At 43.5% G+C, this 25,241-nt stretch overlaps 2 protein-coding genes across 2 annotated transcripts in view; one reads left to right on the top strand and one right to left on the bottom strand.

Annotated features, from left to right (window-relative positions):
* Positions 1–1,342: 1,342 nt before the first annotated feature.
* On the bottom strand, positions 1,343–8,634 carry MMGT1 (membrane magnesium transporter 1). The gene is made up of 4 exons (XM_030575419.1): positions 8,492–8,634; positions 5,916–5,968; positions 4,825–4,928; positions 1,343–3,735 (listed from the first exon to the last, which is right to left on the bottom strand). The coding sequence occupies exons 1-4, from the start codon at positions 8,571–8,573 to the stop codon at positions 3,573–3,575; spliced, it is 402 nt and encodes a 133-aa protein (XP_030431279.1). The 5' UTR covers positions 8,574–8,634; the 3' UTR covers positions 1,343–3,572.
* A 4,012-nt stretch (positions 8,635–12,646) lies between these two features.
* SLC9A6 (solute carrier family 9 member A6) overlaps positions 12,647–25,241 on the top strand; it is a 38,952-nt gene continuing 26,357 nt past the window's right edge. Inside the window, exons 1-5 of the mRNA XM_030574567.1 lie at positions 12,647–12,847; positions 20,933–21,132; positions 21,504–21,581; positions 22,685–22,761; positions 24,855–24,967. Coding sequence (XP_030430427.1) covers positions 12,838–12,847; positions 20,933–21,132; positions 21,504–21,581; positions 22,685–22,761; positions 24,855–24,967 — 478 coding nt within the window. The 5' untranslated portion in view covers positions 12,647–12,837. The remainder of the gene's footprint in view (positions 12,848–20,932; positions 21,133–21,503; positions 21,582–22,684; positions 22,762–24,854; positions 24,968–25,241) is intronic.

Here is a 25,241-nt window from a genome sequence, read left to right as displayed (position 1 = left end):
CAGCGCTGCAACTTTCTCACTCAGGGGTGTGAAAAAAACATCCCCCGAGCACTGCAAGATACAGCGCTGTAAAGCGCCAGTGTAAACAGGGCCCCAGTGCTGGAAGCTAATCTCCTCGGGGAGGTGGAGTACCTGCAGCGCTGGGAGAGCTCTCTCCCAGTGCTGGCGCCGCGACCACACTCGCACTTCAAAGCGCTGCTGCGGGAGTGCTCCCACGGCAGCGCTTTGGAGTTTCGAGTGTAGCCAAGCCCCTACATAAAATAGTGAGGAGAGGGAAAGATAATGCAGCAGCACGGATGCTGGTCTGGATTCAGATTACAACCAGAAAACCCAGAAATGCTCATTAGTGGCCCGTCTTTGAGGGATTAATCTTTTGCAGTATTTAATAAAGCATGCTGCTTGAGCAGAAATACACCATGTACACTAGCCAAGTAGATACAAAGAGTAAAGGCATTGGAAGTATTTGGATGAGCTGGGGAACTATTTCCATTTGGCTCACTCAAAGCTGCTGATGGTGCAACACAGTTTTGCTTCCTTGCCACTTCTTGAGAACAGAAAATGGTCTATAGCAACCTCTATATGAATGCCCCAGGGATCAGTGCAGCATAGCTGGTTTCCAGAGCACATCCACAGCACTGCCGTGCCCCCTCTTATGACTACTGTACCAAGGAGTGTGTTCGTACCTACGGTGCTGAATGTAGACAGGGGATTCAATAGAGTGAAGGGAGTCTAGTAAACAAAGGCGAGTGAGCTCTATTGCAATCATGTTTAAAGCTGTAGTTAAGCAAATTGAAATATTTTTCTTTGCTAATTTTACAGCCTCCAAATACTACTGAATGCGCTGAGTTAGATGTGACTACGCACTTATGACCAGTGTTTATCTCTGGCCTTTGGACGCAGGGTGGGACTTTCCTCAACAACTCAGCCACCAAGGAGACAAGATCTTGAGTGTACATGCCTTCCACTGAGGTTGCTCATTATTTATATATAGTATTAACTCACATGTGAAGAGACTTTACTCAGAGTAAATATATATGACTCAGGCTGTTGAGATATAGACCAGGAATGTTGAAGGCAGCCAGATAATGCAGGCCAAGGATTTACTGATCCTAAAAGCTTGTTTCGCCACCAGGACATTGTGTTGGTCTGATTCCCTTTTTATGTATCTGACACAGTAATGGACAAGTGGCATGCAAGAACTTCGCTGCAAAGATGCTACAGCCAAAGTAAGGTTATTAATTTGTTTAGAACTATTAGCGGGACAATTTCTTGATAACCCTCACTGACCTTGCTCTGACGAGGTGCAGGACAATTGGGAGAAAAATCACCACCAAAAGCTTTGTAAGGATATCCGTTCTTTATTGGACATTGCAAGATAAGAAAAAAATAATTTGTACAGCTTTGTGATATAACCATTGTTGCTAGAGTAAGGCTACTCCTCATGTGGTTAACGGGCCTGATGTAGTCACCAAGGTGCTTTGCAGCTCTCAAACTATGCAACATTGAGGGCTTGAGAAACAAACGTTTGCTCCGAGCAGGACTCCAGATTTCACGTTGCAGTGCGTTTTGCACTGAGTAGGCCTTATAGGAGCATGAACATAGCCTCCCTAGAAATTAATAGGTGAGCAGCCCTGCTCTACAAGACATTATGCAAATAGTACACTGCCAAACACAATTGAAGTATCAGTCTGCTAGGCTGGTTACATGGCTCTTGCTGTCTTTCTTCACCTCTTTTGTCATTAATCCAATGGCATGAGAACCTCATTCTGTTTCCCATCCCACTTTTGCTTCTCCAGAGCTAGCAAGAGTCACGCTGGCTTAGGCATAAGTCTGCATCCATTTCCTCCACATACCCCACCACGGCAAAAAGCAATCCTCTCCTTGTACACCGGCGCTGTACTTGACAATGGACGTTTTAAGTTAACAGGGGCAGCATGAGGCCTTTCGTGGTAGCAGCTATCAGTTAATCAAGCTTATTTGTGGCTCCCAGGGAAGTAGCGCCAATGCACTTTAGGAACTAGCTCAGTGGATTGGAGATTAACACTTAAATGATCAGAATACCCCTCTGCATATTGAACCAACCTAAAGTGAAAATTAAACTACTCAGAGCAACCATCCATCCTGCTGCTCTCATCCCTGAGGTCCCCGGCAGTAGGATGGGCTGGTAGAAGGTGCTTAGTTTTCCATGGTCTTTTCCTACACTTGTTACCTTTGAACTTTCAGATTGCTGAATTGAATAAAACAGATTCTTAAAAATACAAATATGGTAGGGTAAAAAGGCTGACTTGTATGCTGAGGTGAGAAATCTTCAAGGGGGAATACACAGAAATCTAGGTGGACCCATAAAGCATCTCACTCAATGCACAGGGTCTTAGCTATGTCATGGAAGCAGAAGAGAAGCTTTCAGTTACCAATGGGAAATGCAAGAGCTGGACGCAGTTTAACAGTAAAAACAACCTTAAAAAAAATAGAAACCCATAACAGTTAAAGGCAATGTCATGTTTTAAGAATGTGTGCCCTCAAAACTGTTCTCTTAAGTCAGCTAATGGCTGAGAGGTAAGTTTTGTTAGCTTAATTTGATGCTTCGGGGCTAGTGCCAGGGATAGTTATACCATGCATGCTTTGCCCCCTTTCCTGTGCTAATCCCTATAGCACCTTATTATTGGAAAACACCTGCAATGTGTTAAAATGAATATTTATCTTAATACTTATGAAAACTGTTTCTCAGAATGCATGAAAGAGAATCTAGTTTCTGGTACCATTTATGGTACTGAAAAACTATTCAGCCATTTCATGAATGTTCCTGTATACACAAGCAAAGACAGCAATATACATACAGTGAATAAACAAGCTGAACATATTAGATTATCCAAAAAGAAGCAAGCCATCTCCCCCCTACATATAGATGTAGAGTCCCCGATAATTTTGGGAGGAGGAAGAGAGAATCTACCTTTTAAACAGGAGGAGAACTAGAAAGCAATAACTTGATAACAGAGTTAAAAAACCTGTCAGCCATAACCACTTTTTTCTAGCATTGTAAGAATGAAAGCATTCTTTTGAGTTTCACAAACATACACCAAAAGGTGCATCTTAGACTTTCTAGGAACAGGAGACAGATAGCTTCCTCTCCTCTCTATCTTTTCATGCTGCAGTGCACCCACTGTTTCTGAAGGACTTCCGTAAAGGGTAATGCAAGCAAACAAGAAAATAAATAGCATGAAAGCATTCCCTCTTTTCAAACAATATTCATTGCAATAAAAACTTATTTGCCTTTTCTTAAGGATAGGAATAGTTTTAAATGAAAAAATCAACCGCAACATTGTTTAATATATGAAAGTTCAAAGATGTTTCACAGCATAATTGTAGCAATAACTTACACTCCATTGCCAAGTCACAGTTCAGTCATTTTCATTAACAGTGTACAAAGAAGGTCCTTAGTTATATATATATATATATTTTATAAAGTCTGGAAGGTCAATATAAATACTGCTCCAGAAATTAAAAAAAGTGTTTACACCCCAAACTCCAGTATTACATCTCAGTGTCCTGTTCTATTATAATCTGTAAAAATCTTAACGGCGCAGAGGTTCAAGTTTTCGTAATTTCAGTGACGCGCTGGATGACAAAACATCTTGGTTTGAAGAAGAATTCACTCTATCTGGAGGCTGGAATAATACTCTACCACGATGATTAAATACGTAAAAAGATGGATGGTTCCTTAATGTGTCAAATGTCCTTTAAATAAACATGAAAAATGAAATTAATGTGGCTTTAGAATGATTGATTATTTAATGAAAGTCACTCTTGGAAACACCAGATTTTTAGACTGAAAAATAAGTAAGTGCTGTTACCAAATGGCAGGGGTGCCAAGCCTCTAGATCTTACCCAAATTCCCTATGCCATAACACAAACATTAAGAATTTTACAGACAAGATGCTAGTGTTAGAGAGATATAGATATGGTGATTGTTCAGCATACAGAAAACACCCACATCATTAATAAACTTCACTCTCCCTTCTACAGCTTCCTTATGTACAAGTGTTAATAATTATCCACAAAATATCACCCAAATTCCTCCTCCCTTTGACCTTGCCTCCGCCAAAATCCATATTCATGCCTCTGTGCTAATAATGCTGAGTGCCCTTAATTCTCTCTCACTTCTTAGCACTTCACATTCAGGCCTCCTTATACTGCCTCTTTCATGGATTTACTTGACCCATATTATTCAGACTACTCTCTATAGGAGAAGGTTTTCTGCCCATCTGATTTCCTATTCAGCTCAAAATTTAATTCAAAACCCTTCACAGATTCATACAATTCAATTCAGCACTTCTATAGCATTTAACTAATTTGTCATCAACACCCTTCGGAGGGGGTACGCGTTAGCCCTATTTACTGATGTGAAAACTGAGGCAGAGATGGTTGGAGGTAAGAGCTTCTGCCTCCCAGTCCCCTGCTGAGACCACTGGACAGGAGTAGTTCTGTAACCTCATATCTCCCTGTTCCTCACCTGCTCACTCCACTACTCCAACTCTGAGGTGGGTTTTTTGGAGGCCAGGGAAGGAGCCAAGGAAGGGCAGAAAGTGTCCCAGTCACTGCTGTAGCCTTATCCTATCTAGAACGCTACATCTCACAGCCAGACATTGTGTGGTGGCTTCCTGGCTCTGCCTGTCCTTCCCAGCATCACGCTTACAGCAGGTTGTCAAGAAGGTGTGAACTAAAAAGGAGAACATTTCTGGGGCTGCTATTTTACCGGACATGCTGAGTTTATTTATAGAGCAACAGGAAAAAGAGTGTTAATGAACAGAAAGAACCCCAACATACTTATTTTTTAGTTCTGAAGTGGCATCCATGTCTTTAAATTCTCCTGCAATATGTACTATTCCATAACACGTAACTGCAAAGGCCAACAGTGTTTGAAGAACTATCTGCAAAAGAGAGAGATACAATACACCACACAGAGGTTTCTAAACCATGTACAAGAACCCTTGTACAAAATTCTCATCTTTTATCCTTTGTTTTGTTCACAGTTGCCTTACACAATAAGCACTTACGCATTTTTCAACCAGAGATCTAGGAAACAGGGCAAATAATTGTATCTCCGTTTTAGTGGGGGGAGGAAATCGAGGCACAAAGATTAAGTAGCTTGCCCATGTAGCACTGCAAGTCAAGAGCAGAAGCAGGAACAGATGGGGGATTTCCTAGCACCCACCCTGTACCCTCCGAACTAGATCAAGCTGCCAAGCAGAGTTCTTCAGGCAGATTCTGTATTCCTCACAGCATTCAGAATCACTGTTCTGCGCACTCAAATTGCTGCTTTAGCAGGAAGAATCTAGTACTCTCACAAATTATGTAACCTCCATAACACTGTCAACAAGGATGACAATTGGGCATGACCTCTGAAGTCCACTTCTGCACATCGTTTTCTTATTGGTCAACCAAGAAATTAAGATATAATGAAAATCAGAAATAAGAAAATTGAAGTAAATGAAACAAGTTGTGCTGGGATAATGGCAAAACACAATAGCATTGAATAAACAAATGTCAGCCAACAAAAGCCAGAGGGAGGCAGGTGTTTATGCTGCAGAGTATAGGAGACTTATGCAAGGATTTTCCAAGTTCTAACAACAGAAGCCATGGACTTCCTGGAGGAGATATTTCACCAATAGTTCTAAAGAAATAGAAGGAAGTCAGGGCTTATTTTGATTTGCAAACGCTCTTTGTAAGAGCTGTAACGCATTACTGGACATTAGGACTGGTAGGTGAAACATTCTCAGGCAGAATGAGAACTTGAAAGATTACATGATTAAAATTCAATTATTCAAATTTAAAAAAATGAACAGGAACGAAAGCAAGAGACCAAACTATATTATTAGTCTTAAATCTTCCAAACACAATGAAAATGTATAACTTACATCTATCGGTAATGTTTCATCTTCCTTTTCTGTTAATCTCATATAGGAACGATCTATAAGGTAAAGATATACAGGTAAGTTAATTTTTTTTGTAATAAGGCAAATCAATATAAATTCGAGGAGTGTTTGGGTTTCTATGTATAACGCCATGGACTATTAGCTCCCAGTAACTCTGCCATTTTTAATCTTGTTTCCACATTTGCTTCCTCAGACAGCATATCTGATCTTCCAGACCTGCCTTGGTAAATAATTTCAGCAATAATTTTAATCTTCTTTCTGCATAAGAGAGAAGAGGGTGGAAAAGGGCTGATGATGGAGCACGCATATGCAAGAAGAATTCTCTATGAATGCCAGATACTGCTACTCAAACTGTAGTGCAGCCAGGATCATCACAAAGCTACTTCAGCAGAAGGCATTAGATCAGGGGTAGGCAACCTATGACACGCGTACCGAAGACGGCATGCGAGCTGATTTTCAGTGGCACTCACACTGCCTGGGTCCTGGTCTGGGGGGCTCTGCATTTTAATTTAATTTTAAATGACGCTTCTTAAACATTTTTCAAACCTTATTTACTTTACATACAACAGCTTAGTTATACTGTATATTATAGACTTATAGAAAGAGACCTTCTAAAAACATTAAAATGTATTACCAGCACGCAAAACCTTTAATTAGAGTGAATGAATGAAGACTCGGCACACTACTTCTGAAAGGTTGCCGACCCCTGCATTAGATGTTCTATTTTACTGCAATATATATAGCCACTGTTCCCTATTGAACTTGTCTAAATTGGTCATCATAACTAGTAAACGGAAGAGCATGTTTCTGCACAAGACAATCAGGAATTGCTTTAATACTTTGGCAGCAGACTACTAAATTTAATAAATTATTCCTTCTAGTACAGCCTTAGGGCATTGTATAGAATATGTACATGGAATACTATTGCACACGAAGCACAAATCTCTTACAGAATTCTTCAAAAATGGGTACACTTTCCAGATGGGTTGGCTATAACCCATTGAGGTACTAGAACTGTGTGTAAAGAAGAATCGTTGAGGAATTATTTGTAAACATTATACTTACTGGTCTAATTCTACTGACATCCACTAAGTCATAACAGGTAGAAATTTAGCTCATTACTGTTAATTATTTTTCATTCTATTCAGGTGTGTGTAGTGTGGAATTTTAAAAGCATATTTTGCATTAACAATCTGTCATAATATTCAGATAACTCTGGGTGCTAAAGGATATCACCTTTTTCTGAATTATAAACATCATCCTAAATGGTTTACTCCATCTTAGTCACCGGGAGATACACCCACTTATACCAGGGCTGAATTTGATCCACTGTGCACTAAGAGTTGAAATAATGTGGCCATTCTCTCTAGCATCTTCAAATACTCTTGGAAAAATGGTTCTCTTGCCACGGCGTGGAAACTGCACTTTAGCAGCTGCTGTGGTCAGACGCTGACTAGTACTCCAAATGCATTGCTGTGCCAAGGAACTAATGCAGCACTCACAAATGGTAGCTTCAAGCTTTAATGCCTCACAAACCATCAAGGTTAAATAGTGTTTGCTTCTAGCACGGGCAGTTGGAAAAATACTCAACCTTTAAATCATATAATACTAGTTGTTGGCATGTTCCTCCATCTCCCCGCCTCAATTCTGAGATGGTTTTAGCATCTGGTGTCTCAAAAACCCACCAGTATTGAAAAACAGTATTTTAAAGAAATTGAAAACTTGGAATTACAAAGATAATCATAGCTAGTAATCAGAAGTATGTAATATTCAGGTTTGCCATCTACCAAGATAAAACCATTTTAATAGAGCAGAATAAATGTTTTCAGGGAACAGTAACTTTTCCAAGCAAGAGTCCTGGATTAGTGATCAGAAAAAATAATTGGATCTTGGACTGCATAAGCAAGCTTTTTTGGAGAACTGATACTGTTTTGCTTTAAACATATTAATGACATCTATTAAACAAACATGTAAAACGCACTAAAAAGAGATTAGCTGCATTCTACAAATTCTTTTCCTGCACAGAATATATTAAAATGGACTCTTGAGCTGTAATCATATATATACTCGGTGCTGTATTCCCCCCAACCTTCCCTTGCCCCAGCCCACTTCTGGAAATGCAAATAGCTTGAGGTCCAGTGACACCTCAATAACAACGTGGCCCTCTACTCCCCTCCTGAACCTCTCTCCCCTCTTCATTAGCTCTACCCCATCCCCGCTTGTCATCCTGACTCCCACTACCACCCTGGCCCAGCTCCCGCATGCCAGATCTCACCCCGTCAGCTCGATTCCGGCACCCAGATTCATCCTCCTCCAAGGCCCCCGCATCCCCTGCTCTCCCCACAAGCCGCCCCCCACGTCCCCTGCTGCCCGCGTAGTGAGTGTGGGGGAGGAGGGCGCGGGGACCGAGGGTGGCGATGCGGGTACGAGCCCCCCCCCTTTCAGTGCTGCTACCTGCCCCCGCCCCGGGCAGCTGCCCCTCTCCCCCGCCCCGGACCCTTGCCCGCGGCATTGCCGGCCCGGGGACGGGGTGTCCGCGCGGGGCCCCGCTCACTCACGCTGCGCAGCGGAGAAGGCCGCGTGGGCCAAGGCGAAGAGTCCGATCCCCACCAGCCCTTTCCACAGCGAGGCGGCCGCCATTCTCCCCCACGGGCACCCTCCCCTCCTCAGCCCGGCCGGCCACCGCCAGGGGCGCCCGCAACGCCACCGGCGCACGGAGATGGCGTCACCACTGAGCGGGCCGACGGTGATAGGAGAGACGGGAAGGGCCATAGGTCGAGAGGCGGGGCCAAGAGAGCTAAGCGGCGGGGGGGGGTAGGGTCATAGGTCGAGGGGTGGAGCACAAGGGGCGGTACTGGGTCGGGTTGGTGCTGTTGCGCATGCGCCTTCCTAGCCTGGGGGTGGCTGCGCGCGCAGAGCTGCTGCTCCTGGCTTCGGCGCCTTCAAGGGCGCAGTATCCCCTTAAGGGGGGGCGGCCTGCGGGGCCCGATCCCGTGGGGCCTGGGCGCCGCGCTGTACCCGCCTGGCCCCGCTGCGGACGAGGGTTCTGCGCTGCCCCGGGAGCCGCTTCTCCCCGCCTCCGAAGCAGCGCGGCCCGGCTGTCTGCACGCGGGGGCCGCCGGCTGGGCCCGGGACCGGTCGCTGCGGGGTGGGGGGCGAGAGGAGAGTTGGGTCCCCAGGTCCTGGGCGCCTCGGCAGAACAGTGCTGGACAGGGCGGTTGTGACACAGGCACTAGGGATAACACCCCCCAAACTGAGTGCACCTCTGGCTCTGAACCGCTTCTCCAGGTGGCCCACAGAAGTTGCTACTTGGGGGCTGGCAGCCTGATGTGCGGTTGTTTTTTAAGCTGGTGTTTGCCTAGAAGGCATGGAAGCAGCCATCTGGCAGGCAGTGCCCAGGCAGGTACAATAGGCTTTTACCCCAGCCCTACAGGATAGGATGGTTGTCCCACAAGCTTTCATCTTCTACTCCTAATGCATGATCATCCCACTAAGCCATCTCCACACCTTTATCCCACTTTAATCCCAGACACAACATGTTAACGTGTATTCATTTTTGATCCTCCAGGTTTCTCCCATTTTCTATGCACAAACCAATGATTATTTGACAGCTTCTCTCTACTACCAGGGGGTAGCTGTGTTCGTCTGTATCCACAAAAACAACAAGGAGTCTGGTGGCACCTTAAAGACTAACAGATTTATTTGGGCATACGTTTTTGTGGGTAAAAAACCCACTTTGTCTTCTCTCAACTGTTTCCTCAGGGGAGGTGGGAGCCCTCCCTCATTAATTTTGTTCTGATATTAAAAGAAAAACAGACAGTTATGGGGACTGGTAAAGGATTATGGAGATTTTGTGAACCGGAGGTTTAAGAAGATGGCTATGAGAGTGATGTGATTGTGTTAAAAAATAGCCAGACATTAAAAATGCCATCTCCTGTTTCCCTGACTTCTCTCATAATTCAGACTGTCTTACAATTAATAATTTGGAGCAAATCTTTTTTTTGTAAAACCCACACTTTTCTGAATTATAATTTCATCCTAATCAAATTTGAAGTTAGTTATGAGAACTTCTTGGGGCTACCTTTTATCTCCCACTTGGATAAATGTATCCTTGTAGGTACGTGTCTGCTTTGTTGTCTCTGCATACGTAGCCCTATTAAATCAACGGGAGTTCTAGCTGTGCAGAGTGCAGGATTCGATTTGTAGTCTTTTCTCAAGAAACACTCATTAGAGTAGCTTGTCACTGAGGGGGTGAGGACAGAAGATTGTTAAATTTGTTCTTCCTCTTGTTCAAAAACCAACATATTGGAGCTAGGAAGTAGATAGAATTTGGTTGATTCTAATGGTCTAACAAGATTTGCCCTATCGTAAAATGCGATGATTGCTTTTAATACCTTAAAGGTCAGTTAAATGGATACTTACAACAAAAATAATATTTAAACAAATAGGAATATATTATATATGTAATCTATGTAGAATACATGATGGCATGGGAGAAAGGTTTTGTTAGCATGAGTTTGAGATCAGTGCATTACAAGGGGTGAAGCCATGAGCAAATTATGCAGAACATAAAAAATGAGAGCTAATAAAATTATTCTGCACCGCATCATGCTCTACATGTCATGTATGTTCTAAAAACCACTTAAGGATTGTTTTAGAGTTTTTAATCATTTGAATGGGACTTCCTTGTATCCCTCCATCTATACAGCCTCAGGCTTTGTCTGCACTAGGAAACAACCATTTCAGCTGTCGGGGTAGCTCTCCATTCCTACCGTTCAATCAGTGGATATCCCTGCGGACAGTGTGTAGCCAGATACTGTTCTTTCTATTCTGACTTGATTAAATGGAATCTAGGGGATGTTGCACTTAAACATAAATTAGGGCTACCCTGAGGCTGCTCTAATCTACCCTGAGAGCAAAGAGTGCCAGAATAAAGGGATCCACTTTTTCCTCCCTCTCCATTCTTGTGCTTTGTGGAACTTGGGTTTGACAGCAATTTAAGGTTCCTGTTTCTAGCCCTGCAGGACACATTTTTAAGCTGTTACTAGTCCATAACTGGATCTCGCTCATGTAGGGCCTCTGGGATGGGGTAATTTTTGGGAAATCCTCATTTGGGGAAGAAGGAGGAAATGTTTATCTGGCAGATTGATTAAAAGAGAGCTGCTGAGGATAGAGTTTGGAGTGAGGGAATAAGGAAATAGTTTAGCAGTCAGATGTAAGGCAGGCAGAAATGTAAGAAAACATTAATCACAGTTATAATTTATTGTATTATAACTTAATGTGAGATGTATTTATGCATGGATGTGTCTGTGTATTGAGCAACTGAAAGGAGAAAGTTTTTTCACACCATTTGAAGTTTTTTTATTGGTTCATTTTTAGTTAATACTGTACCTGTTTAACTTCAGTTTCTAATGAATATTTGAGAGAAAGGATGGCTTTGTTAAGGATTCAGTACTCCAACCCCTTCACTTAAGATGTTAGAACTTACCTTTTTGAGAAACACCTGTCTTTCCCAAAATAGGGAGAAATGGCCAGCCTGCTTATTTGTCACCTTTGACTTTCCAGCCTGTAGGATCAGTGCTGTTGTCAGGGTTATATCAGCATATATCCTATGCTCAAGGTACATAGCTCACACAAAACTATTGTCATGGGGGGAGGGAAATCACACAACTGCACTGCATTAATGCCACTGTACACAGAAGTGTTTTAGACCCCACTGACTGACTGCTGTTGTGTTGGGTGGTGGAATCATCTTGAGTTTTGAAGCTGCAGAACTGATGAAATATTGTGGTGTTTTCGTGTACACTAGAACCTCAGTGATACAAAGACCAGAGTTACGAACTGACCAATCAACACACATAGGGTGACCAGACAGCAAGTGTGAAATATCAGGATGGGGGGGGGGGTAATGGGGATTTTTCTTATATAGGCTCCTAAATATCAGGACTATCCCCATAAAATCAGGACATCTGGTCACCCTGAGCACACAGCTCACTTGGAAGTATGCAATCAGGCAGCAGTAGAGACCCCCAAAAGAACACAGTATGGTACTGTGGTAAACATAAACTACTAAAAAAATTAAGGGAAAGCGGCATTTTTCTTCTGCATAGTAAAGTTTCAAAGTTGTATTAACTCAACGTTCAACTGAAAACTTTTGAAAGAGCCCTGTTTTGTTCAGAGCTGGGAACAGGGTTTGTAACCGGTGGCAGGCTGATGTGATGCTATCCGATGCGAGGCAGGGCTCCAAACTCCTGGGCGAGTCTAGAGGACAGGCGGTGGCTAGCCGTGAAGCGGAGGATGCTCTTTCTTCCCGGCAGTTACTGAGCTACAGCAAGACCTGCCCACCAGCTGGCCTCCGGGAGCCCCGCGAACTCCCCCTCCTCCGGTGGGAGCCAGCGGCCGAGGCTGGGCGATTGCCCCGGCTGTGACACCCCCTCCCCGTGCCAAGCAGGCTCTGCGCAGAGCGGCTCCCCGGTGCGCAGCCGGGCCCTGCGCCCCCTAACCCCACCCCCGCGGCATCCCCAGGCCTGCCCCCGCCCCCGCCCCCGCCGGCCCCGCCCCGGCGCCTGCGCCGAGCCCCGCTCGCCAGCCGGGCCCTGCGGACCGAGCCGGAGCCATGGCGCTGCGCGGCGGGGCCGAGCGCCGGCCCGGGCGGGGGCTGCTGCTGCTGCTGCTGCTGGTGGCGGGGCTGGGCGCGCGGGCCGGGGCGGCGGCGCGGGGGGAGGCCGCGGCCCGGCCCGTGGCCCTGGAGGAGGAGATCGTGTCCGAGAAGGCGGCGGAGGAGAGTCACCGGCAGGACAGCGCCAACCTCCTCATCTTCATCCTGCTGCTGACCCTCACCATCCTCACCATCTGGCTCTTCAAGCACCGCCGGGCGCGCTTCCTGCACGAGACCGGCCTGGCCATGATCTACGGTGAGGGGCACCCGCCGCCGCCCGGCCCCCCCCGGCTGCTGCCTAGCAACCGGCCCCGTACCTACCGCTGACCTGCCACCCCGCAGCCGGCCCCCTCTCCCAGCCCCCCATAACCACCCCCCGCACCCCCCGAGCTGCCACCCAGCAACCAGCCCCCTCACCTAGCCCCCCAGTAACCACCCCCCAGCCCCCACCCCTGAGCTGCCATCCAGTTACCAGCCCCCTCACCTAGCCCCCCAGTAACCTGCACCCACCCCTGAGCTGCCATCCAGCAACCAGCCCCCTCATCTAGCCCCCAGCACTCCCCATCTGTTCCGCACCCAGCAACCAACCCCCAAACCCCTCATCTAGTTCCCATCCAGCAACCCAGCCCCCAGCATCCATCCGCAAGTTGTCACGCGACTCTCAGCTGCCACCCAGTAACCAGTTGATAGCAGGCACCCTCCAGGCACACTTCCTACATGAGATCAGCCTGGCCATGTCTTCAGTGATACGCCCACCCTCCCCCCCCAAGCCATCCAGACCCACCCACTGAACTGCCACCCAACACTTACCCACCCATCTGGCTCCCACTGCTGGGGCATGTTGACTGCACAGGATCTGCCTGGCAACAATTTATAGTGAGATGCTCTCCCAGGACCTAAGCATCCTCTGTGCCACCCAACAAATAACCCCATTTCCTATCCACTGAGCACTGCACTGCATGAGACCAGCCAGGACATGAACCCCTCCATGCACCCTGCACCCCTCATCTAGCATCCACCCTGTAACCCCATCATGCACTTGCTGCATGGGACTGACCTGGCTGTTACCTACAGCGATGTACTTTCTGTGTGAGATGGGACCATGATCTATGGTGAGACTGGCCAAGAAAATGTCCATCTGGGATCTCCCTCACTGAGCCACCAGCTTAGCATCAACACCCACTGCTGGGCACAATTCCTGTATAAGAAAGGTTTGGTCATGAGGGGTTGAACGAACTCTAACCCAGGGATTCATGAAAGGCCTATATAGTAGCAGAGGTGTGTCTTTAAAGGTTGCAAGAAAATGTATTTTAGCTAAGAGGTCTTGGGAATATTGAAAGAGGTCTTTTCAGATGGGGGCAGCCTGTTAAAAATGTTCCTGAGTGCAGGTGTCAGTCTGTGACAACTGATTTCACATGGTTCTGACAACTGAGTAAGGAAGGTGCAGTAGGCTAAGAGGATGACAGAGACTTGCTCAGATCCTAGGCCGTGTTCTTTGCCTGGGAGGTATGTGTATAGCATGTCACTTACTGGGTGGTGTTAAGCTTCTTTTAAATAAAAACATTATATATTGCATCAAGACTAGAGACCTTACATCTAATGTCCATAAGGAATCACGCTGGAGTGTTTATATAATTCCTGACCAACTGATGCTTGTGGCAAAGAGGTTGCACATAGAGGCCCTCATCCTGCAATTTGTCTCCTGGAGGTGGACGTCAGTTTAGTCCTGTGCAGAGCTGTGTCTGTAAGAATCTCAGAGGTAATAGAGCTTGTCATCCATGAAAGTGTGAGTCTGTGGATCCAAGATTTTACAAAAGTGATTACTGATTCTAGGTGCCCAACTTGGGGCACCAGAGTGGATCCTCACTGTCAGAAAGTGCTGAGCACCCTCCTGCTGAAAATTAGCTTCCTTTAAGGTATCTCAGTTGGGCACCCAAAATAACTAGTTACATTTTAAAATCTTGGCTTGGAGCTTAGTGCAATTTCTAACACAGAACTGAACTGTACAAAGGGCAGGAGGACCAGAGTTCTTTATCACTGTCTTCACTACATCCTGTGATGCAGCGTGATGAGACCAGGGAAGTCCTGGGTGGCAGTGGATTTGTTACAACATAAGACTGTCTCATTAGGCAATGAAATTCCAGTGTTCTGTGGCTGGTTTATTCTCAGACTAATCCAATCACAGCCTCTGTCAGTTCCCCCTTTTGTACTATGGAGATAATACTTACCATGGAAGGGGGAGTATTTGCATTGCACCCAGAAGATGTAAAGCACTCCATTTGTTAAATAGTGTTGTTAAACCACTATCGTCCTCATCATTCTTCCTGCACTATCAGATGCGTGAGGCAGAAGTCACACAGCACCAGTCATCCCTATCACAGGCTCATTTTTCCATGTCTTTTATATTCCAGTGTAATAATGCTATTTCAGCTGTTATCAGATATGGAGTGTGCATCTAGGTTGGCTGCTCCATCTCTTGCCCTGGGGTTGCCGAAGAAATGCTTATTTAGGTAGCCTGTTACCGGGCCTTCTTAAAATATGTCCCAAATATGGCTTACTCTTCTTTCGTCCTGCTTGTATTGTTGTAGATAGTTTTGCTGTGTTAGGACCTCTTCACTACTTATCCTATCAATCCATTTTACTTTCAATATTCTATGCGAACACCTACATTGAAAGCTGTTCAATTTGTTGTTAAATGCCATTGAAAGGAAACCAGTTAACAAGTAGCCTTGCAGAATGATTACCCCATAACAAATGGATTGTCAAGCAGATGCAATACAGTTGATCCCTTGTAAGGTAATGGAAGGTAAATAATAGAAAGGAGGTCCTGTTCTGTGCCTGAGGTGATGTAGGAATAGACCTTAGGGCTTGCCTATTATAGGGATTTTTGCACCAGTTCATCTGTGCTACAGTTCTGTAAAGTGGGGCTTGCACCATTATAATGTACTTACATTGGGGGTTCAGAAATCCCAAATGCAGACATACTTGAAGTGGTGTTTTCAAAAGCACTTGAGGAATTCAGGAGCACAACCCCATTGTTTTAAGGATGGGTGCTTGGCAGTTTGAGGGACATGCTCCTAAATCTCTTGGGTCATTTTGGAAATCTGCCCCATAGTGTTTGTCTTTGAGCAGATGAAACTGTTCTAGTTCACATGTTAAGAGCGCTTGTCATCCAGGTTGTAGTTCCACCTCTGAATACTTCTCTAGAATGAAGCAATCAAGTGGGAAATAGGTATAATTATTTGAGGTGTGATGTGGCCTGTATAGAAGCAATTCTGTGCAGGAAAATATCCTTTGCAGCCCTTTATAATTTAGTTGGATGGGTTCCAAAAAGGGTAATTTCTACAAGGATGTATAACAGTCTCTCTCTGATCAGGTTTGTTTTTTTTTTAAATGAAGCGCTGCTCAAAACTGAACATTTCTAATCAATAACTGATTAGACTGTGTGTGTGATCTCTGCAAAGTATTAACTGTATTTTGGGGTTGTAATAGGTAGGGTAAGGCCAGTGGGCTACAGGTGATTTAAACTGTGCCATTCCAAGCCTTGTCTAGATTAGAGTTGAACTCGAGTTAAGAACAAATGAGTTTCTATCCCCATTAAAACTAATCTGGTGGATTGCATCCATGCTCTAGTCATACGCATGTATCTAGGATTTGTTCAGCCTCCTCGTGTCTACAGTGTCACAGCATTCAACTACATTAGATGCAGTGATTTGTGCCAAGCATCCCCGAGTTCCTGGATCCAGCTGATTTTGAAGGGCTTTGTGGTAGAGCTTGTCTGTTTATGTGGGGATTGTGCATGGAAAAGTCACTTGAATGAAAATTCCTAAACTCCATCCTTTCACCAGTTCCAGAAATCTGTGGGGCCAGAAGGCAGCACTCCATCTCTCTGTTTGCTTGTTAGTTTCCTTCCCTGTGTGTTGCTTATCTGTTTGTGAGCCTGGATTCCGGGGCTGAGCTGTAGTGAGAGGTGATACCATGCTGAGAATTCTCATTAGCTGTAGATAGCGAGTTATCTGAGGAAGGTGCACTATGTAGTTGCAGGTATTTCAGGACTCAGGAGCTGACTGATGCATTGGAGAGAGGGGTGATGCGCAGATAGATGACCTTTTCGTGCATTGTGTTGTATCACTGGAGGACTGATTTGGATCAGCATTGGAATCTTGCCTTACCGTGGAGTTTCATGGGTATTAACATTATCAAGATGACATGACTGAAACCAGCAGTGGAATTGAGATGACATGATGAAATCAACACATTGAGGGGTTTAGGAGTATGGGCAGAGAGAGCTAGAGTTGAGCTAAAAGAAACAGTCGGGTTATAACTTGACCACAAATCTTAGTCTAGAAAATCTTTACTAAGTATATGTTTAGGATTGAAAAGTAGCCTCCAGTATTTAATATTGTCGCTAGTATAAAATGGCTTTTATTTCAGTTTTCCTGTTGGTTTAGTTCTAATTGGCGTTGCATGATTAGGTGCTTGTGATTGAGCTCGTCAAGCTGGTAGCTATCGTACTGCAAATGTCCTCAGCAAAAACACTGTTCAAAAGTTGTGATTTTTATCCATTCAGCTTCTTGGGTGTTGGTGCCCTATTTTCTCATTAATTTTAAAACAAATGGAAGAAGGTTGTTTCCATCGATGTGCAAAAAATTGTGTAACCCACTGATAAGTATGTTACAGGACCCCCGATTCACGGAGGATATGAGTTGATACAGCCCCAGCTAGAGAAACTTAGTTCTTTAGCGCAAGCTGTAGTAACTCATGCTTTTATTTCTGGAGATCCGTGGTGCGTTAGCCAAGATGGCAGTTACACAGTTTTTCAGACTTCCTTTTGACTCCACTTGTCGCTTGAGGTTGTCGTGTTTGTTCTACCATTACCCTTATCCCATTCCAGGGTGGTTCTCCCGTCATTTCTAGAGGATGAGTCATGTAATTTGGATCCTAGACTAATCTGTAATGTGCTTTTTTTCCGTCTGCACTTTCCTAAACTGAATTTAGAGAATCAATAGCCGAATGAATAACACCAAATACATACTTTTTCAGTGGTTGCTTAGGAAAAGCTGGACCATTCTCTGCCTCTGTATGGCTTTAGGGGAAATACTGGAAATTTGCCTCTTGTGAAGACTGATCACAAGTGTGGAATTAGGAAGAATGAAGGCTAATCTCTTGAAGTGCTGTAGAAGCTGTTTGGACCCTGATTGCTCAACAACGGCTAGCTAAAAACTGCACAAAGTAAACTACTTAAGCTTCATCTTTGCCTGTAAGTCCTCAGACTCTCAAGTAAATTGGACTCAGTATTTCTGATCCATCAGAATTTGAGTTTGGGTACTATAAAGCTGCTAACTAAGCACAGAGGATGCCAGCACAGGTGTAACATGTTGGGTTGGATGGTATTGTGAAGAATTAGCTGATTCTGGGCTGAAAACCTAGCTGCTAATTCCATTAGAAAACACTGATATCTGATCTCTTTCAGCTGTATCTCTTGCCAGTAAAACACAATGCTAGGGTTCAACTTTTTCATATTTTCACTGTAAATTATAACCTCTCTCTCTTTCTCTCGCTGAGTTTGTATCTCTATCATAAATTGTGCTGTAAGCTAAAGTCTGCCTGCAATAAAAGAGGTAGGCACAGCAGTGAATTATTTCAGCACATTGGAAAACAGCATTTTGATGGTCTTTGTGCTTCACGCAGATGTTTAAAACGAAGTTCTCCCAACCCAGGCATCGCAAAATGTAAGAGAATGAAAGCTGTGTTCATAGACAGTACATAATCTTAATTTTAAACCCTAGCTCAGAAATATTCAGAAACACCTAAAAAGCCTATGAGACTCCACTGTTTGTTGGAAAGGTAAATGTGATGAAAACGGTTAACTTTAGCTTCTTGTTTCAAAATGATCCAATTAATCTACCATCCTGGCCTTTAAACTTTCCATGCCCTTGCTTCTCCGCATCAGCAGACTCGCCACCATCAATCTCCAGGCCAGGTTCAGGGAGGGGTTTTCACAAGTGTTACCAAACTAAAACATTAAACCAGCTCAGATTGTGGCATCACCAGAGTGGAGCTCCAAGCCAGCAATCTTGGCCTGAGATTTTATACTATTCCCCAGCAACGGTAAGAAGTAGTAACGTATACACATGGTACAGAGAGTAAGAGCTGACTGGGTGGGTCGAAAGCAGAAGTTGGTCCAATAAAAAATATTACTTCACCTACTTTGTTTCTCTGAAGTTTATTGCCATCTAGGGATTTATCCCTGGCCCTTCAAACTAATGCTGTCTTGTAGCCACAAGATTTCTGTTGAGAGGGTCAGTTACACCTAAAACCAATGCAAAGCAAGCAGGATTTTGCCTAGGTGTGTCCCATGTTTCAGTATTCATCTTCAGCATAACACTGGACCATTGTCAAAACAGATCTGTTTTGGGCATAGCAACATTGTCCCTCCCTCATAGGTAAATCTGAATGACAAATCTGCATTTAGAAGTGAGGATGTGCCGCCCTCTGGGTCAGACCCAGGGTGCTTGAGCTCTCATTTTTGTGTATGTGTATATATTTTTTGCATACTATTTAGTGATTCCGTTTATAGTAAGGGGACTTATTTTTGCTCTTTAACATGCTGTCTTTCAGACTCTTCACTCTGTTAACACACACAAAATACAGTATCTTTAGGGCTCAGATGGTCTTCTTAGCAAACATTATAGGTTTATCCAGTCCTTTCCCTCTCCTGCTTTCCATGGAACCAGAAATGTATTTGGCAGGATATTGCAAGGAGCAACAGGTGTTGAGGAATTTTAACTTAGAAGCAAGTATTGTTGGGTGCCTCTAAATTGTTCGTATGTGCACAGGGTCATGTACAGATCTGTTTGTGTTGGACTGAAAGCTGGACTGCAAAGTGCAGAAAGGCACCTGCTAGCAAACCAGCTTGATCAAATGAAGTACTGCTGTGCAAAGACTAAAAGATGTGGAGCAGATGAAGAAAGACAAGAGCCCTTAGAAATTCACAAAGCAGGTGTCCTGTGGAGGGTCTTATCAAGTCCTACAAGCTTCGAAATGTTTAAAACGGTCACTGAATGAACCTCCTGGGTTGTATTAAGAAGACTGACGAGGTTGATTGTTGTTCTTACAGTTTCAGATATTCATGACAGTCCTAAAATCATCTCTTTCCAAGACAATACATCCATTGTGCATACCAAGAGGGGCTTAACACCCCATACATCAGTCCAGTCAGGTTTCTCTTTGAGTTTATTCTGGGAGCTCCTCTCGTTAATTCTCAGTCACTTTGCTTTTGTGGGTGAAGCTGGGACTTTCAGTATAACTTTAATACTGGTAAGTTTGCGCAATAATTAGCACTTTAAGATTGTCCTTATGCCAGTGAAAAAAGTTGAAGACTCTTATGTTCTTTGAGTGTTACATAAAAGATGAGTGTTTTCTATATGAAAGGAATGCACAGCACTATCCTTATTCTATGGCAAATGCACCTCCGCTGCCCCTACGAATCAGCTGAGTCAATAACAACTCTTGAGCTGGCAGCAGCAATATGCTAGGTGCTTTCTGATCAGCTGGTTTGCAGTATTGTAATTTTAGTGCATGGACCTGCAATTTGTATAGTGCCCTTTATTTGCAATACAGTCAACTGGCCAAGCAAAGGGAGTCTTAAACTCAGCTCCACATCATTCCTCTTCCTCGTTTCCAGGTGCTATACTGCACTAAACACCTTCCTAACACGTTGGCAGGACTGATTTCCACCTGGGACTCTAGTAGTGATACTGCCCTTTTTTTTAATCAACGTGGAAGAGATCTTTTATCCTGGTTAGAAATCTTTCAATCCTCTAAAGCTTTTATGGTGCCCTAACACACTAATACATACGTGTTCCTCAATTCTAAAAAGAATGCACAACCATCTCTGTGTATTTCCCCTCAGCAGTGTAAGTATTTTATTCTCTTTTTTATATAAATGTTTATAGTTTGGGAAGGCGTCACGGGAAACAGGGCAGTTTCTGTGTATGAACTGTTTATACGTGGGAGTTTCCAGTCAGCGGGATGTATATGGTTTGCCTGCCCACATCTGAGGTGTGTTTCCTGGATGTAGTAGCTGCATCCTAGGAAATGCTAATTCTGTCCACCCTTGCGAAGCAGTGTGCTACCAATATGTGCGTTCTGCAGGTCAGTATGCTAGGAAGATGTTCTGATGAATTTTCTTTTTTCGAACAGGTTTGGGGTTTTACCGCTCTGAGAAGCTGACGAGGAGCTCGCACATATTCAGAGTTTATCTACCACATCTCCTGGTGGAAATTAGATGTTTAATATTTACAGATGTTGCAAGGCTAACATGTGTCTTTATTTCCAGGTGTTCTGATGGGCGTCATCCTTCGATATGGAATTCACGTTCCCAGCGATGTTAATAACGTGACCTTAAGTTGCCAAGTGCAGACCAGTCCAGCTACTTTGTTAGTAAATGTTAGTGGGAAATATTATGAGTATACCCTGAAGGGGGAAATCAGCCCTCATGAACTTAATAACGTTCAAGATAACGAAATGCTGAGAAAGGTGAGCTGCTTAGTGCTTGGAAATGTTGCACGGCATAGCTCTTGGTATATGTCCAAGATAGGATTTGTTAAATGGGTCCAATTCTGTCCCCTTTGCAACAGATAGGAGTTTTGTTCTCAGCTGCAGCAGGGGCAGGATTGGGCTCAAACCGTAAACCAGAACAATAGAAATATTCTTACTAAAGTAGCTAATTATATTGTACAAGGTACAAATTAAAGGATTGCACGTCATATTACTCTTGTTAGTCTTGTAGCTTTCATGCCAAACTGCCTTATCTGATTATATATAAAATATGCAGCATATTCTGATTACTGTGATTTATTTTGTCTCATGAAATCTTAACTTCAACAGATTTTATTCTTTTTGAACAGGTGACTTTTGATCCTGAAGTGTTTTTCAATATCTTACTCCCTCCAATTATATTTTATGCAGGATACAGCTTAAAAAGGGTATGTCTCATTGCATTTCATTTTATATGAAAGTCAGAGGTGTTTAAAATGCTTGTAGCTCTGAAAGTGCGGTAATACAGAACAAAGGTCATTAGGCCTCATTTGCAGAGCACAGTCCTACTTTCTGTCTTAGTTATTTCTAGAGTGATCATCACCAGAGTGACTAAGCACAAAGGTTCTCATGCTGTCCTATACTGTGGTGTATGTATACAAAAAAAGGAGAAAAGCTTAAAAAATATAATTGTGACTTGTATAATCTTTGTCTGAAATCTCCAGTTTTTGTTCAGATTTGCACTCAGATGTGAGAGTGCATGTCTGCCTGATCCCTTGTAAAATTTCTGTCTATGTCCCTCCTCAAAATACACAAGCATAAAGGATCAGGTAGGGGAGTTCCTGTAAAAAAGCAACGAAGACTGGGGAACTGGAAACTATAGCCGTGTCAGAGACTTGGGTCCAGTACATGTTAGAGTATTGTGTATGGGTCAGAGCTGTCTCTTGGGATCCAGAAGTTATTGAGGCAATTGTTACCAAGGCTTACAAAAAGCAGAGGTAGGGGAACTCGACTTTGGGCCTTGGTCACTGAGGAGACCATAAACTTCCTCAGGAGTTCCCCAGAAGGCAGCTGTTACAAACCATTTACAAGCACTTAAATCAAATTAGGTCATGTGAAGCTTTTTTTGCAGGTTTGAAATGAGCGTCAGGTTCCTTGTCCTAGCCAAATCTATGAAGTGCTAATATGTAAGGAAGGAAACATGAGCCTGTTTGGCTCATGTAAAAGGAAACAATCCTTCCAGGCTTGGAAATCCCCCAGTCCTCAGCAGCAGCAATCTGCTAAACAAGCTGCTAAAAGCAAACAATTTGTTCCTTATTATTATTTATTAGTAGTAGTATTGTGAGACCACCCAGGGGCCAGATCATGGATCAAGGCCCCACTTTGTTAGGTGCTGTACAAACACACTTTGATTGCCCCAGAGAATTTACAATCAAAATATAGACGAGATGTTGACAATACTTCTTTAATGTGTATGGTCTGAGGAGCGTACCAACAGTTTGAATACAAAGCACCCGTACAGCTGTAATGCAGCGTGTTTCTTCTCTTCTAGAGGCATTTCTTCAGAAACTTGGGGTCCATCCTAGCGTATGCTTTTCTTGGAACAGCTATCTCCTGTTTTGTGATAGGGTGAGTATTTGAAGTCCATCCACAGGTTTTGGCAATATGGAGGGCTTGTAGTCTGGTTGTTAGCTTGTGCCAACACATCTGTGGTGCTGTTACCTATGCTGGCTAGATTAAGGGTAGTATGGAGATGCCTACCCATTCTGTAATCACATCTTCACTTGCAGTATAACATATTCTTAATGTGGAGTAAAATGGAGTGATATGATTTGAGCACAGGACTTAGAGCTAGGACTCCTGGGTTCCAATCCCAGCCCTGACAAGATACTCAACCTCCCTGTCTCAGTTTCTTTAAAGGAGGAATTAATACTATTTGCCTACCCTTCAGAGGTGTTGAAGATCAATTAGGGTCTCACAAATATCATAAAAGCAGCAAAGAATCCTGTGGCACCTTATAGACTAACAGACGTTTTGGAGCATGAGCTTTCGTGGGTGAATACCCACTTCCTCAGATGCATATACCTGCTCCTGGATATTTCCATTACATGCATCTGAGGAAGTGGGTATTCACCCACAAAAGCTCATGCTCCAAAACGTCTGTTAGTCTATAAGGTGCCACAGGATTCTTTGCTGCTTTTACAGATCCAGACTAACACGGCTACCCTCTGATACTTGACAAATATCATACTGTATTTCTTGGTTTCTAGTTACTACTGCAATAAATAGAATATTGATATAAAAATATTAAATTGAGTTTAAAAGATTTCCAGAGATTTTCACAGGTTTTTAAAAGCCAGGTATTACTTACAAGACTGGATCAGTGAAAGAATTGGTAGATATAAGTAATTAGTGAGGCACTGGTATGAAATATAGAGCGTCACACAAACTGCATAATGGTTTAAAAAAACAACCCCTAAACACCAGAACTGTAATAGTGTCTAAACTGAAAACTTGGCCTAAGAGTAGTGGTTTCTACAAATGTCATTTTAGTGTTATCAGTAAAAAAAAAATCTCCCAGAGGGATTAAGGACTTCGGGAGTTGCTTCAGGAGCAGTATGGAACGCTGCTGTGCTGTGATCCATTCTTTTGGTCTGTGGTAGGGCGCAATGGTACTAGACTGCAGAAATGCAGCAGAAATCTAGAAGATAATGTAAACTTTTAACAAATTACCTATTTTAATTTTCTTTGCCTGAAAGATATGGAAATACCTCGGGGTAGAACAAGTTACTCTAAGTAACACAGGATAAGGCTGTTGAAGTAATTAGTAGATTTTTCCCTTCTTTCCAGGAAGCCAACTATTTCATACCTTTCCTTTCTCCCACACATGCTGTGTTTGATCTAACCTGTGATTAGTGATGTGATGCCCTTTAGTTACAAGGATAGAATATGTGGATATGTAGCAGTAGCTGAAGCAAATTTATGTTTGAAAATGTCCCTTAGACTGTTGCAAGAGAGCAGGAGAATTACTGTGACATATTAAATTGGCAAGTTAATGGGGCTTGGGTTTGCTCCCGGATATTGTTGGTTCTGCCATGCTGTGATTCTATTTAGTATTATTCATCCGTACAGACAGAGGGAATTAATTCTTATTCTAAGTAGTAAAAATGTGAGAATTACATAGGATGCTCTCCAGAGGAGATTGTGGAAGATCAAAGCAACCTCAGCCTCCATATAGACTCGTCTTAAAAACAGAGAGAGAAAGAGACGTGTTCCAAAGTCAGTGAAAGGTCATTACATTGACCAGTCATATAAAACATTGTGGAAATTAAACCACTTGTGAGCTGGGGGAGGTGCGATGGTCTGTGTTACACATTCCGCAAGCTGCTGACATATTTATCCTGTCAGACTGCATGTATTAAGTAGCTTTATGCATGGAGTAGTTCAGATGTTAAATCCATTTGCTGTTAACCACATATACAGCACTGTTTATTGGTTAAATGGGAGTTGAGGGCTCTTAGCGCTTTGCAGACTTGCCCCCATCTATGATCACAGCCCAGCCCGTCAAACTCTGCAGTTCTTGTTTAATGTAAATATTGAATAAAATATTGTGTATTGAGGTAACTTTACGAGTTAAACTTGCAAATTCAAGCAAATTGCATTGTTAAAACAATATTCAGATGCTTTTCAAATATCCAGCCATGTCTCTGCTTATTCAACAGGTCAATCATGTATGGCTGCGTAGCACTGATGAAAGTAACCGGGCAACTTGGAGGAGATTTTTACTTTACAGACTGTCTGTTGTTTGGTGCCATAGTATCAGCTACTGACCCAGGTATATTGTGATCCTTGTTTCTCCTCTCGTGTTACCAAAGTATTGTTCTGTTTTGGGTTGGGGGAAGGGAGATGTGTGGTTTATGGCATCTTTCTCTGAGTTTTGAAGTTTAAGCAAATTATGACTCATTTTTAGGGGTAAAATTGCTTTCCATCAAGAAAAATAATGCTTGAATTATATACAAAACTGCCCCCCTCCAAAACCTTGTCCTCACATTAACGTCATTGGGAGGCTTTCTGTTGATTTTAGTGGGGCTTAGTTCAGGCGCACAGTG

The sequence above is a fragment of the Gopherus evgoodei genome, chromosome 9 (assembly GCF_007399415.2).
Source record: "Gopherus evgoodei ecotype Sinaloan lineage chromosome 9, rGopEvg1_v1.p, whole genome shotgun sequence".
NCBI lineage: Eukaryota > Metazoa > Chordata > Testudines > Testudinidae > Gopherus > Gopherus evgoodei.
This window is presented reverse-complemented; position numbering and strand designations above follow the sequence as displayed.